At 36.1% G+C, this 16,064-nt stretch overlaps 2 protein-coding genes across 3 annotated transcripts; both read left to right on the top strand.

Moving 5' to 3' along the window:
• Positions 1-4,490: 4,490 nt before the first annotated feature.
• Positions 4,491-13,317, top strand: LOC310731720 (uncharacterized protein). Of its 2 annotated transcripts, none has more exons than XM_083551528.1 (2): positions 4,491-4,602; positions 11,739-13,317. In XM_083551528.1, the coding sequence occupies exons 1-2, from the start codon at positions 4,574-4,576 to the stop codon at positions 13,078-13,080; spliced, it is 1,371 nt and encodes a 456-aa protein (XP_083407654.1). In that variant the 5' UTR covers positions 4,491-4,573; the 3' UTR covers positions 13,081-13,317. The 2 variants fall into 2 exon arrangements, with proteins under 2 accessions (XP_083407654.1, XP_083407655.1); XM_083551529.1 differs by lacking the exon at positions 4,491-4,602 and adding an exon at positions 7,596-7,733.
• On the top strand, positions 13,302-15,679 carry LOC310732636 (glycosyltransferase family 92 protein F13G3.3-like; the record flags this gene model as incomplete). The annotated part of the gene is given in 3 exon segments (XM_083553247.1): positions 13,302-13,471; positions 14,760-15,111; positions 15,113-15,679. Coding segments are annotated over 3 exon segments (1,089 nt in total).
• Positions 15,680-16,064: the final 385 nt, after the last annotated feature.

Below are 16,064 nucleotides of genomic sequence, written 5' to 3'. Positions count from 1 at the left end.
TAAATCATTTGTGATTAGCTAAATGTTGCAGGTTTCGTGACTTTTTACACATCATAGGGTTAATTATATAAGCAACATTGTAGCAATAGACGGAAGGAATAGGAGGGAGGAGAAGGGAGAAGAGGAAGGCTTTTTCAGGCACAATAACCTTTCCGGAAAAGGGAAATGATACTGCATAGCTTGGATGAAAACATAAAATATATACAAAAGCACAACACGCTAAGTTTGGGGGGGACATATAAAGGTTTATCTTATATAGTGAATTCAGAAAGTGTTCACAGCGCTTTTTATTTGTTCCGCATTTTGTTATATTACAGCATTATTCCAAAATGTATTCAATTCATTAGTTCCCTCGATATTCTACAAACAATACCCCATAATGACAACATAAAAGATGTTTGTTTAAAATCTTTGCAATTTTATTAAATAAATAAAAATAAATCACATGTACACATAAGTATATACACATCACATAAGTATTCACAGCTTTTGTCATGACAATCAAAAGGTTCCTCCTGTTTCCACGGATCATACTTGTGTGTCTACAACTTGATTAGAGTTCACCTGTGGTAAATTCAGTTTATTGGACATGATTTTGAAAGGCACACAACTACTTTCTGAATGCACTGTATAAAACATGGTTGTTAATTCCTAACAGATCTTTGAATTTTACAAGGGAAAACCCTGACACTCGGACTACAGTAATGGAAATACCTTCTGACTTGGATCGGTTTTTATTACTGTCAATCTCATGTTTTACAATATCAGCACGCTAACAGCAGTATACAAATTATTTCAAACAAATAAGAGGCTCTTTAAAAAAGTGCACGTTTAATACAGTTAGCACTTGGAGAGGCCTGTGTGCTGCTCTGGAGACCTTGTGGTCAAATCTGTAAATCTCACGATAATAACCTTCTTATTGCAATTTGAGCTGGAGTGCCTGGCTTCCTTCCTGTTTGACACTTTCCTGTCTTGTTTTTGGCCCAATGATACTATGTGGAATATTTTGCAACCACTGTGCCTTTAACTGAACTCCACTGTGTAAGATTTTGACTGTATTCCAGAACAGCAAATGCAAAAACAGGGAATAATCTTCACCTACCAAATTCCAAAGAATTTATGTGTACACAAACCTGGATTCATATGAACTGATGAATTTACAGACAAGTTAACCAGTCAAAGATTTACATATAATAGGCTACAAGAGGATGAAAATCAATTGGAACTCTGCCCCACTTCTATGTGAATATATATATATATATATATATATATATATATATATATATATATATATATATATATATATATATATATATATATATATATATATATAAATAATTTTTCACAATCTTTACTCTTCGATTTTCTTTATGTTTAGACAAACAGGGCAAGGTCATGGTTCCAACTACTCTCATATTTCCTCTTTCACAAACTTTTTTGTACCGATTGCATCATAACTACAAATTTTTCTCTTAGCGCTGACTTTTACTAGTGGCCTGCAACCAGACAGTCTTCATTGTAGTGCAAAACTGTAATGCAGACTGCCTGGTTGCAGGCCCTATTATTGCCAGACCAGAGGATGTATATGTGGAAGTATGCAGCCTTTTTAATCTATCATGAAAAACCATTACTCGGACCTGATCTGAGACACGACCTGCTTGAGGGTGAGCATCCTGAACCTAAGCCTTATTAGCGAGCAGTTCAAGGAGTGTAGATCTATAATGGGATGCAACCCCCCATTCTTCATCGGAACCACAAAGTACTGGCTATAGAACCCAGACTTACTGTCTAAAAGAGGGACCACCTCGATGGCTTCCTTCCATAAGAGAATGTGTATTTCCTCTTCCAGGACCAGAGCCTGCTCGGGTCGAACCAGAGTGGGACACATCCCCTCGAAGCGAGGCTAAGAGTACCTGAACTGAATCTAGTAGCCCTTCTCTACAGTGCGCAGGACCCACTGAGACACAGGCTTTCCAAAGCTGCCAGTAAGTCTCTTAAGGTAACCAGTCTCTCGAGAGTGGTCTCTCCACTCCAGAGTGGCTGGAGCCACTGCAGCCAATGGGGCCTCCTCAGAGGCAGCTGGTCTCCTCCATCCACTACGAGAAGGTGTAGGGAAGCACATATCGTGGCATGGTTAACAGACTGACCTCCTGGTGGTGGTGAGAAGGGACGGGCACCGTATAATGAAGTGTACACCATCGTCCTAAAATTTGAGACCATTTGTTGTCAGGGCCTCTACGTCGAAGCCCGCTTGCCAGAGAGGATGGCCCTCAGGTCCGCCTACTCCTTAGGCTTAGATCTGGATGGTGCCCCTCCCGGTGCCCCTCGATCTCTGCTTTTGTTTCTGTTTCTGTGCTTTGCGGTGCCCAGACACACTGGGCTGGGGCTACACCCACCATTTTTCAATTGAGAACAAAAAAATTTATGAAAATTTATGAATTTTTCTTATACAGAATGCATATTGTTGTTTGCCATAAATGAGTTTTAAATATCTGTCCTATGAGCCTGTCACATTTTCAGAATATGTGTATCATCATCCCCAAATTCAATTATAGGAAGACTACAAAGTCCAGACTAGAGCATTTGGTATCCCTTCATATTGATCCATTATAATTGAAGAAGCATTTTTCTGACACATACTGTACAATGTTTAACAATTTCCATTTATTTTCTTTAAAAAGAAGAAGCATTTTTCTGACACATACTGTACAATGTTTAACAATTTCCATTTATTTTCTTTAGAAAGAAGAAGCATTTTTCTGACACATACTGTACAATGTTTAACAATTTCTATTTATTTTCAGAGCAGCACAAGTACCAAGACAATAGTATCTTACATTAATGTGTCCAGAGGCTGGTAGAAGTCGGTATCACCAGGAGAGCTGCATTACTTCGGCCAGATTGCAGCATTGTGTATCGTTACATGTCTCCAGGGTCACTATGTAGCTCTGCAAGACTTGGATGAATTCATAGGTACAATTATATTGGTGGCTTTGAGTTTGAGAATATTTTTTCCCCCTTTCCATCAATGATTTTAAACTCTAAATACTCACCAGACTCCTGAAAGCAGTTTGCAGGAGACAACATTTTAAAACATATTATTAGAATAAGAAATTATCTAAACAAATTCAATGACTTCAAAGTCATTGTTAATCCTCATTTAGTGTGGAAGACTTCAGTCCATTGACTTTTGCATTTTATTAGGGCTACTGTCAGAGTGGACCCTCAAATTGCTCATATGTATCCTGTTCAACATGTCCACATGAATGGCTTGTAGCAAATCCCAAATACAGGACACACATCTCAGGGACTATGCAAACAGTCTTATCCCAACTGTTTCCAAAGTCCTCCAACAAGCACTGGATACAGAGCAAATTTCAGACTTATAAATACTAAACATTCCATGAAGAATGATCAGAAGGAGTAGCACTGTGTGTTTGTGGATCTAGAGAAAGCGTACGACAGGGTGCCGAGAGAGGAGCTGTGGTATTTTATGAGAAAGTCAGATGTGTTAGAGAAGTATCCGAGGGTGGTGCAGGACACGGTTCTAACTCCTCTCATAGCAGGTATTTCCTGATTCCATGAAACACTAGGTCAATCTTGCCTTCAACCAGGCAGTCTGCATTAATGTTTTGCACTACAGAGCCTAACGTGGTTCCCTGGTGGTCTAGTGGTTAGGATGCTGTGCTCTCACCGATGTGGCCCGGGTTTGTTCCCCGGTCCGGGAACCAACCCCAGCCATTAGGGTTGCACAAGCCTTAGTGCCGGTCCCAAGCCTGGATAAATGGGGAGGGTTGCGTTAGGAAGGGCATCTAGCGTTAAAACGTGTGCCAAATAAAACATGCGGATGGTCCGCTTGCGACCCCTAATGGGAGAAGCCAAAAGAAAGTTTTGCACTACAGATCCTAACGTCCAAACTGCATTATTGGCGGACTAGAGATGGCAAAAATACACATCCTTCACTTAAGAAGAAGTGCAGATACTAATGTTATAAAAGACTGTGGTAAAAGTTAAAGTATTGATTACACTTTTTTACTAAAGTAAAGAGGTTTGGGCTCTGACATGTACTTAAGTAAAAAGTAGCCATTACAACTACCTGTTTTAGTGTCATGCTGGTAACTGGACCTTACATCATATTAATATATTAATACAAAACAATTAAAAATGTTGTTATCTAATGAATGTGTCCAGGCTGTATATTTATGTTTTGTTGTTGTTTGGTTTGCTTAGGTTAGGTTGTGCTATTTGATGAAGTTCCAAGTCTTCTGTGATATCTTTAATACCATTCTTGAACCATGTGCAGTTTTGGCAATATGCTTTGTTTTGTTGTCCTGTCGGTTGATGATCCTCGGTCTTATTTACATATTTATAATTTTTTTATTATTTAGTATTTTTTTTTATTATTCAAGTTAAGATCAGGGTGAGTGCATACGTGAAGCACTTTTACTTAACGCAGTTGTGTGTGACCACTAAAGTGTATGCACACACACACACAAACACACACACACACACACACACACACACACACACGCGCGCGCGCGCGCGAACGCGGCACGGACTAAAACCAGAGAAAATGAACACGCTAAAAGTTGTTCATCGAAGGTAAAGGATTTTACTGTTATTCTCATTAAAATGTTTTCATTTCTAGTCAAATCGTATATTACATTATATTATATTATATTATATATTATAATATGTTTTATTCTATTCTAAAGCACCTTCAAAGCGTAGTTTCGCTTTGAGGTTAAGCGAACAGCATCTTGAAAGTACACGGTTAAGCCAGCCGCACTTTTCTTTGTGTTGCGCGTCTAATCGTGCACTTACGGTACGAAATAGAAGTAAAGACGCTTCAGAAAGGCGTTTCCGTTATAAAAATAAAAGAAATAATAAAAAAAAATCTCAGTACATTTTTAGTCATGTTCCACATTCGAACTCTTATTAAACATTTTCTTTTACAGGTTTGCTCATTCTTTTTAAATAATTCTTATTAACAGTGTTCCTGACTATTGCTGTATAAAATTTCAACTCATTTTACTGTACATTTTTTAAAGAAAAGTAAAGACAAAATCATTCTAAAACATATTTACAGTGTCCCTGTCTATTATATTCTTAAATTTCAAGTCATTTTACTGTACAGTTTTTAAGAAACTAATTTTAATGTTTAGTTTTTAAGAAAAGCAAAGGCAAAATCACTCTAAACTTCAGTGCATTTTTAATCATATTCCATATTCTTACATTCATTAAACATTTTCCTTTATAAGTTTGTTCAATCTTTCAAATAATTCATATTTACAGTGTCCCTGTCTATTACTGTATTACATTTCAACTCTGGAACATTATTGAAAATGCACTGATGTGTGGAGTGAATTTGCCTTTACTTTTCTCAGAAACTCCACAGTAAAATGAGTTGAAATGTATTTGAGTCTCCCACCACTCTCAAAGTGCGGCTGGGTTAACCGTGTATTATTAAGATGCTGGCTTAACCGCAGTTTTCGCTTCCGGTTTTAGATGTGTATAACGGTTTCTAACAATGCTGAAATCTGACTTTAATATTTTGCTGATAAAGATGATTAAAAACACGAGGTAGGAAAATCCTCATCGAATAATCAGCTGCTTTATTACGTGTTTATAATGAAGTTAAGAAACTACGAATATTTGAAATAAGAGACCCAAAAACTGGGTGGAATCTGAGCACAACTGTGCGTGTAACCGCGCTGAAATACAATATGTCCGAGGTAAAGCTCGTGTTCTTCTACAAATATACATCAGTAATCACTTCTAATATACTCAAATTGAAGTGCATTCTGGTCTGTTGAAGTGCACTGTGCTCCTGTGTGTGGCTGTAAAATATACAAAGTAGTGTTTTAATAGTGGTGAACTTCATACACACTCGTTTCCGGCACAAGTTACATCTAAAATAGCAGTTGTGCAAAATGTTTTCAAAAACAGAGATATAAAGCTTTCAACAGAATTCACAGCAAAGTATTTTATCTGAAAAGGAAGAAGAATGTAACAGATGCACTCCTGAGAATTTTGTGCCTCTATTTGCATGTTTCTTTTAGTGAACTCTGAGAGGAAAGCTAAAACGAGGACATTTATTTGTATAGACAACTGTAAATTCATAATGCTGAACATTTCTGGTGTAAAATTACATAAAAATGTATGCGTTAGTTTACAAAATGTTCTAAAAAATATCTTCTAGAATTGTTTCTATAAATAAGTCATGTGGTTTATCTACAACACCCATCCTCACAAGGGTGGTGTAGATAAACCACATGACTTATCTATAAAAAAAATAGTGTTTAATTCTTGCTAATTTCTTGAACCATTCTTCTATTATTATTATTATTATTATTATTATTATTATTATTATTATTATTATTATTATTATAATTATATTTTTTTGTGTATGTAAAGACTATTAAAATACATATTTGGCAGATCATGTTTGGCCCATAAACAATTTTAAATATATGACATTTGTTTATAGTAGCTTAGCTACTTTGCAAAGTATTTAGATACTTTGGAAATCTTGGAGTTCTACACCTAAAGTTTAACACTACTACTATTGGTATAACAGTAGACTGCAGTAACTTCCTGTATTTCTTTCTGCCGCACAGAAAGAATACATAACTTTCATTACATTATTTTAGTTTTATTTATTATAAGATTCTTATCATTGTTTTGACTCATTATTTTGTTGCATTTATCCACCACACCTTAATGTAATTTATTTAATATCTCACAATCTACTCTTCGATTTCCTTTACTTTAAAACAAACAGGGCAAGATCACGGTTCTAACTCCTCTCATTTCAGGTATTTTCTCTTTAGACGTGCTGCTTCCATGAAACACCAGTTCAATCTTGCAATTGTTAAACAAGATCGTTTTAATTTCGAAAAACTTTTACAAACTTTATTGTAACGATTGCATCTTAACTCCAACATTTTCCATTAGTGCTGTCTTTCTTCTACTGGCCCACAACCAGGCAGTCTGCATTACAGTTTTGCACTACAGTCATTGATGCCCAAACTGCATTACTGGCAGACTAGAGATATCAAAAGTACACACATCCTTCACTCAAGAAAAAGAACAGATACAAATGTTTAAAAAGACTCTGATAAAAGTTGAAATACTGAATAAATTTTTTCACTCAAGTTAGAGGTTTGGGTTTTGACCTGTACTTAATTTAAAAAGTAGTCATTAAATCTACACGTTTTAGTTTCATGCTGGTAACTGGACTTCACATCACATTAATATTTTAATTCAAAAGATTTATAAATGTTATCTAATGAATTTATCCAGGCTGTATAATAATTTTTTGTTTGGTTTTCTTAGGTTACCATATTTGGCAGAAATTACAGATGTTTTGTGCTATTTGATGAAATTCCAAGTTTATTGTAATAGCATTGCATTTTTTTCAATCTTTAATGACATTCTTGAAGCATGTGCAGCTTTGGCAGTATGCTTTGTTTTGTTGTCCTCTCGGTTGATGATCCTTGGTCCCAATTACAAGTTTATTTATTTTACTTTTTGTCGGGTTGCAGTGTATTTAGCGTGAACCGCATTAAAGTTAAGTTAAGGGTGAGTGCATACGTGAAGCACTTTTACTTAACGCAGTTGTGTGTGACCACTAAAGTGTATGCGCACACACACACAAACACACACACACACACGAACGGGCACGTACCAACCCCAGAGAAAATGAACACGCTAAAAGGTGCTTTTTCAAGGTAAATCTTTTGAATGTTGTTCTCGTTTCAAAGGTTTCCAATTGTGGTAAAAACATATATTGCATTATATTATAGTGTATTATATTCTAGTATAAATGATAGTATATTATATTCTATTATAAAGGCGTAGTTTCGCTTTCGGTTTTAGATGCGTATAACGGTTTCTAACACTGCTATGAAATCTGACTTTAATATTTTGAAGTTTTGCTGATGAAGATGATTACAAAGAAAAGGTAGGAAAACCTTCATCGAATAATCAGCTGCTTTATTACGTGTTTATAATGAAGTTAAAAAACTACGCACATCTGAAATAAGAGACCCAAAATCTGGGTGGAATCTGAGCACAACTGTGGGTGTAACCGCGCTAAAATACAAAATGTCCGAGGTAAAGCTCGTGTTCTTCTACAAATATACATCAGTAATCACTTCTAATATGCTCAAATTGAAGTGCATTCTGGTCTGTTGAAGTGCACTGTGCTCCTGTGTGTGGCTGTAAAATATACAAAGTAGTGTTTTAATAGTGGTGAACTTCATACACACTCGTTTCCGGTGAACTTCATACACACTCGTTTTCGGCACAAGTTACATCTAAAATAGCCGTTGTGCAAAATGTTTTTAAAAAACACAGTTTTAAACAGATTAATGTGATGTAAGTATGTAATGAACATGATCATGATGATGATGAGACAAACCGAAGAGATGAAGCTTTTAACGGAATTCACAGCAAAGTATTTTATCTGAAAAGGAAGAAGAATGTAACAGATGCACTCCTGAGAATAGGAGCTGTCTTAGTAACGTAACCCACGCGAGTTTTGGGGGACCACTTTACACAGTATACAGTGTGTGTGTGTATATATATATATATATATATATATATATATATATATATATATATATATATATATATATATATATATATATATATACAGTGAGGAAAATAAGTATTTGAACACCCTGCTATTTTGCAAGTACTCCAACTTAGAAATCATGGAGGGGTCTGAAATTGTCATCGTAGGTGCATGTCCACTGTGAGAGACATAATCTAAAAAAAAAAATCCAGAAATCACAATATATGATTTTTTTAACTATTTATTTGTATGATACAGCTGCAAATAAGTATTTGAACACCTGAGAAAGTCAATGTTAATATTTGGTACAGGAGCCTTTGTTTGCAGGTCAAACGTTTCCTGTAGTTTTCACCAGGTTTGCACACACTGCAGGAGGGATTTTGACCCACTCCTCCACACAGATCTTCTCTAGATCAGTCAGGTTTCTGGCCTGTCGCTGAGAAACACGGAGTTTGAGCTCCCTCCAAAGATTCTCTATTGGGTTTAGGTCTGGAGACTGGCTAGGCCATGCCAGAACCTTGATATGCTTCTTACAGAGCCACTCCTTGGTTATCCTGGCTGTGTGCTTCGGGTCATTGTCATGCTGGAAGACCCAGCCTCGACCCATCTTCAATGCTCTAACTGAAGGAAGGAGGTTGTTCCACAAAATCTCGCAATACATGGCCCCGGTCATCCTCTCCTTAATACAGTGCAGTCGCCCTGTCCCATGTGCAGAAAAACACCCCAAAGCATGATGCTACCACCCCCATGCTTCACAGTAGGGATGGTGTTCTTGGGATGGTACTCATCATTCTTCTTCCTCCAAACACGTTTAGTGGAATTATGACCCAAAAGTTCTATTTTGGTCTCATCTGACCACATGACTTTCTCCCATGACTCCTCTGGATCATCCAAATGGTCATTGGCAAACTTAAGACGTGCCTGGACATGTGCTGGTTTAAGCAGGGGGAACCTTCCGTGCCATGCATGATTTCAAACCATGACGTCTTAGTGTATTACCAACAGTAACCTTGGAAATGGTGGTCCCAGCTCTTTTCAGGTCATTGACCAGCTCCTCCCGTGTAGTTCTGGGCTGATTTCTCACCTTCCTTAGGATCACTGAGACCCCACGAGGTGAGATCTTGCATGGAGCCCCAGTCCGAGGGAGATTGACAGTCATGTTTAGCTTCTTCCATTTTCTAATGATTGCTCCAACAGTGGACCTTTTTTCACCAAGCTGCTTGGCAATTTCCCCGTAGCCCTTTCCAGCCTTGTGGAGGTGTACAATTTTGTCTCTAGTGTCTTTGGACAGCTCTTTGGTCTTGGCCATGTTAGTAGTTGGATTCTTACTGATTGTATGGGGTGGACAGGTGTCTTTATGCAGCTAACGACCTCAAACAGGTGCATGTAATTTAGAATAATAAATGTAGTGGAGGTGGCAGACATTTTAAAGGCAGACTAACAGGTCTTTAAGGGTCAGAATCTAATCTAATCCGGTCTAACTGATAGACAGGTGTTCAAATACTTATTTGCAGCTGTATCATACAAATAAATAGTTTAAAAATCATATATTGTGATTTCTGATTTTTTTTTTTAGATTATGTCTCTCACAGTGGACATGCACCTACGATGACAATTTCAGACCCCTCCATGATTTCTAAGTGGGAGAACTTGCAAAATAGCAGGGTGTTCAAATACTTATTTTCCTCACTGTATATATATATATATATATATATATATATATATATATATATATATATATATATATATATATATATATATATATATATGTATATATATATATATATATATATATATATATATATATATATATATATATATATATATATGTATACTGTATACTGTGTAAAGTGGTCCCCCAAAAATCGCGTGGGTTACGTTACTAAGCAGGGCCGCTGGAAGTAATTTTGAACAGGGGGTGCTGTGAATTTTATTTATTTATTTTTATTTTTTTGACAAAAAAACCTATGAGCCTATGGGCCTATTTACAATACATTTAAAAAAAATAACATAGGGCTGTGACGATGGCACTTTTTTTTTTTTTAACCACCGCGGTGGTAATGGACCAAATACCGGCGGGGTTGCGGTGGTTGAGGGGTTGTTTTGAAATAATTATAAATAAAAAAAACCCCAAAGAAACAACACACTAAAGCCTGTAAAGCATTGAAATAAATATCAGTAAATACTGGTAACTTTCATAATATAATAAAGTTGAATCCATTAAAAAAAAAAAAACAGTTTTATATTTCCACACAAAGACGCGTTATAGCCTACCGCTCTGCGCTTTGAGAGGGATGTGGAACACGAGCAGGAAAGAGACCATCGATCTCTTTTTCTGATATCTTCATGTTGTTGTAAAAGGTACGAAGAGCTAATTTTATCTTCCACAAGGGCAAGGCATTTAGGCTATGTTTGCGCGCTGCCAGAGAAAGCCAAACTAAAATCACCTGCGCGTGTGAAACACGCTTTACAAATAAACTTGAAAAATCTGTATAATTAAAATAGTTTAAAAAAATAATTTTAATAGGCCTACATTTTAAAAAAATCTCTCTCTCGCCTATAGGGGATGCTGCAGCACCCCAGCACCCCCACTTCCTGCGGCCATGTTACTAAGACAGCTCCTATGGTACCATAGTGAATTCATCAAGACATTATGTCACCATTATGACATAATAGTGTACAGTATTTGACCAAAAAAAATTGATTACAATGTTAATGTTAAAAAGTTAAACGTTATTGCATTTATGAGTCACTCAATGTCAATGCATTACCTGTGCATATGTTTATATGTATATATTGTAAGCAAAGTGTGCAATCCAGTTAACTTATTTATAGAGTAAATAAGATACTGCAGTGTCGGTTTTTAAACTGCTTAAGTTAACACTGCTGAAGATGCAACTATGGTGTAAACAAGTGACAGCCTTTTAAATCTTGTCTTTTTTAATTACGTAATGCATTCTTTTAACTATACATGCGCCTTCACCGAAATTATGTACCAAACATGAATCAGACATTTCTTTACAAATTATTAAAAGTTATTATGTACAAAATATTAACATATATATATATATTAGCCCTTCAAAATGATCATTTATAACTAAATAAAGCATGTATAACTGCACATAGAGTTTAACAATTTCTTTTAATTTTTTTACAGGACAGTAAAAGTACCACTGAAGAACATTTTTTGGTCGATGATCATCAACATTGTACTTTTCATTGTGTTTGTTTATTTGCTCTTTAATTTTAAAAATGAAAAAAATAACATTCCCTTGCCGAATAAAGGGAAAAAAAAGCCTCTACCTTTGATGGCATGTGGCATGAAAGTGCAAAATGATCCAATCATTAAAGTCGCCAATCTGAACACGTACGTGGTCAGCTCCTACATGGAGCACCGCCAAAAGGAGAAAATGATACGGACAATCGCTATAGTGCTTCGTAGTGAAAAAACAGAGTATCAGTGCTTGTTGTGCTGCAGCGGACAGAACATATCTGTAACTGCTACATATGACATTCACTCTGACCACTTTGACTTTGAATACGGCACGGCTGATATTACCTGCGAGATACCAGACATGTGTACAAAACCCACACATGTGGCAATCACTTCCCAATCACCTAAAGAGGATGAATCCTTGCAGGACATTCCCATCTTACAACCTGTTAGAAATCAACAGAAACAGGAAGTCTTTTCTTATGACTTTACAGTTTGCATTTCTACCATGTTCGATTATGAGAATGTCCTGGAGCTTGTGCAGGCCATGGAGATGTTCAAGATACTTGGTGTCCGGAAGGTAGCGATTTACAAAACAAGCTGCAGTAATGATGCACAGAAGGTCCTAGATCACTATTCCAGTCAGAACTTTGTGGAGATCATCCCCTGGACAATAGGATCTTACATCAATGTGTCCCGAGGCTGGCAGAAGTCCGTATCACCAGGAGAGCTGCATTACTTTGGACAAATTGCAGCACTTAATGATTGTGTGTATCGTTACATGTACCAGAGTCACTATGTAGCTCTGCAAGACTTGGATGAAACCATTTTACCTATGAATCTAAAAAACTGGACAGAGCTCCTGCCTCAATTAGAGAGTAAATACAATCATATTGGTGGCTTTGAATTTGAGAATAATTTGTTTCCCCTTTCCCTCAGAGATTCAAGCTCTAAGTATTCACCAGACTCCTGGAAGAAGGTTATGGGAGTCAACATTTTAGAACATATCATTAGAATAAAAAATTATCCCAACAAGTTCAATAATTTCAAAATTATTGTTAACCCTCGATTAGTTTATATGACTACAGTCCATGGCCTTTTGAAGTCGATTAAGTGGACTGTCAGAGTGGACCCTCAGATTGCTCGTATGTATCACATTCGAAACATCCCAAAGGAACATTTGGCAAAGAGTTCTCAAATACAGGACACCCATCTCAGGGACTATGTGGACAGTCTGATCCCTGCTGTTTCTAAAGTCCTTCAACAAGCACTGGGAATTTACTAAACTGGAAAATTAATAATTGCTAAGACAAATATAAGAAAACAAATTTCCAAGGAAGAATTTTATAACCAATTGTGTAATTTATCTATAACTAAATGGTGTGACACTGGTCAATGCAAATGAAAACCATTAACGATTGAGTGCTGTATTTTAAATCCACCAAAAATAAGTAAAAAAGTTTAATGACCTGCTAATCCAAATTGCATGATTTTAGCATTATCCAGATGATCAGGATCTGGGCATCAGTACGCTCCTGGACAGTCTGTGGTACCACTTGTGGTTTTGGTGTGGCTACTTGGTGTGGTTATCTGGTGAATTTACAGGGCACCAGGTGTGGACTTGCCAATTTTAATGTCCTCTGGCAAATGGAATTCGAGCTGCACACTGCTGGACTGTAAGCATAGGTTCCACTAGGGGATGTCATCTCACACACCACTCTCATGGAGTCTGTTTCTGACATCTTGGTCAGAAAAATACAGTCATACAAATACAAAATACAAATACAAAAATACAATAAACTGGTATCATTACCTGCCTTGCACCCATCATTATTATTATTGTTGATTAATTATATAATACAAAACAAAGAGTAGGACCTTTATATCTAATCCCTGACACTTAATACACTACAGCCAGGACAGGTTCTGGGCCCACCACAAACCTGGCCAAGATGAAGTGGTTACTCAGGATAAATAAATGCATTTTCCACTAGTGGAATGCTGAATGGTGTTCCAAACTGTTGTTCCAAAGGGTTAAAAACTGTTTCAAACTGTTTAAAATAAGTCCTATTTATACAATTTATAGAGACAATTATAAAAAAAAAAGATGAGTAAGATGTGATTTTTGCCTGCTGCAGTATAACAAGGGCCTATTGTTTATTATTATTATTATTATTATTATTATTATTATTATTATTATTATTATTATTATTATTATTATTATTATTATTATTATAATTATTTATTTACTTTCAACTGTAATTATTTTAATAGCCCTAAATGAAATGCATGGTTGATCATGACTTTTGTTAAAAATCCAAAAAAAAAGAAGCTATTTTTGCTCAGTTTGAATCTTTTTTTTTATTTTTTATTTTTTTATTTTCTATTGTTTTGGGATTGATAATCAGAAATATTCATCACCCTTTTGAGTCTGGTTCCTCTCAAGGTTTCTTCCTTATATCATTTTAGGGAGTTTTTCTTTGACAGTGTTGCCACTGGCTTGCTCATTAGGGATACAATTATAGGGACGATTATTATGAACTTCAAATGTATATTCCTAATGTTTTTATTTCTGTACAGATGAGTTGGGGCATTTAAAAAAAAATGTAATTGAAAAAATAAAACCATGGTAAAAAACTATTCTGGACTGATTATTTGCAACAGAGTCATAATGTTGTAAACATACAGCTAAACATTTGGTAAGCTACATTTAAAAGTTTCCCTTTAAACTGTTGTAAATTTGTATTATTTGTGCCATGTGGCATGCAAGTACTAAATAATCTGATCATCAAAGTCATCTTAAAACATGTCGGCTCTTTTATAGTGTAACATAAGGAGGTGAAACTGATACGAACGATCGAAAAAGTGCTGCATAGTGAAAACCCAGATTATCACTGCTTGTCCTTATGAGCTTTGCTCGTATGATGACTCATGTGTAGGTTCAATTTATCTGCTATGATAAAGGAAAAGGACACATGTAGCAATCACTTCCCAATCACATAAAAACGATGAATCCTATCAAGACATTCACGCCTTCCAGACTGTTAGGAATCAAGAGAAACAGGAAATCTTTACTTATGAGTTTACAGTTTGCATTTCTACTATGTTTGATTATGGGAATGTTCTGGAGCTTGTGCAGGCCATGGAGATGTTCAAGATACTTGGTGTCCAGAAGGTAGCTATTTACAAAACAAGCTGCCATCATGAGCCTCAGAAGGTCCTGGATTACTACATCAGGAAGAATTTTGTAGACATCATCCCCTGGCATAATGTAACATCCTACATTGATGTTTCCAGAGGTTGGAATAGGAACGCTGTCACCAGGAAAGCTGCATTACTTTGGACAAATTGCAGCACTCAGTGACTGCGTCTATCGTTACATGTACCAGAGTCACTATGTAGCCCTGCAAGACTTTGATGAATTAATTCTTCCTCTTAACCTCAAAACCTGGCCAGAACTCCTACAGGAATTGAAAAGAAAATACAGTCAGGAGGGGGGATTTGAGTTTGAGGCATATATATTTCCCCCCTCCATCACAGATTTGCATCCAGATTATTCACCTGACTCTTTTAAGAAAGTTACTGGAGTCAACATTTTGGAACATATTTATAGATTTAATAACGACCCCAAAGAGTTTAATAATTTTAAAGTGATCGTAAATCCTCGCTTAGTATTTCAGACTACAATGCACGGATTTCTAGAGTCTGTGAACGATAGTGTGAGAGTAGACCCTAAGATCGCCCACATTTACCACCTGAGGAATGTTTTGAGGGAAAAATTGTTAACAGGTTCCATTGTACGAGACGCACGTCTCAGGGATTATGCAGACAGGCTGATTCCTGCTGTTTCTGAAGTGCTTAAGCGAGCACTAGATGTTCACTGATGTAGAAGCTGCATTTAATTAGAATTGCTGTTGGTGGGCTAATTTTGTAAATTTGTATTGAACCTTTTTTCATGTGTGTTAATTCAATGGTAATACTGACTTTTAGGCAAAAGCACAGTTTTTAACTTATATTTCTATAGTTACAATGACTTCTCAGTAACTTCTATAATTAATAATTCGCATAAGCTAAAATAGATTGAAATTTTTTTCCTGTTGAAAAAATTGCTGCTCTCGTATTGGTACTTTGTAGGTTTTCCACCACAGAAAGGTCTTTATGACAGGATTTTCTGCATCTGTTTCTGGTTTTTCTTTCATTAATAATTTGTTTTTTTAGTCTTATTAACTTAGAGATAGAAAAGTAAAATTACTAAGAATGAGGGATTGA

The sequence above is a fragment of the Silurus aristotelis genome, assembly GCF_946808225.1.
Source record: "Silurus aristotelis genome assembly, chromosome: 10".
Classification (NCBI taxonomy): domain Eukaryota; kingdom Metazoa; phylum Chordata; class Actinopteri; order Siluriformes; family Siluridae; genus Silurus; species Silurus aristotelis.
The sequence above is the reverse complement of the archived record's forward strand: the minus strand, read 5'-3'. Positions and strand labels throughout refer to the sequence as shown.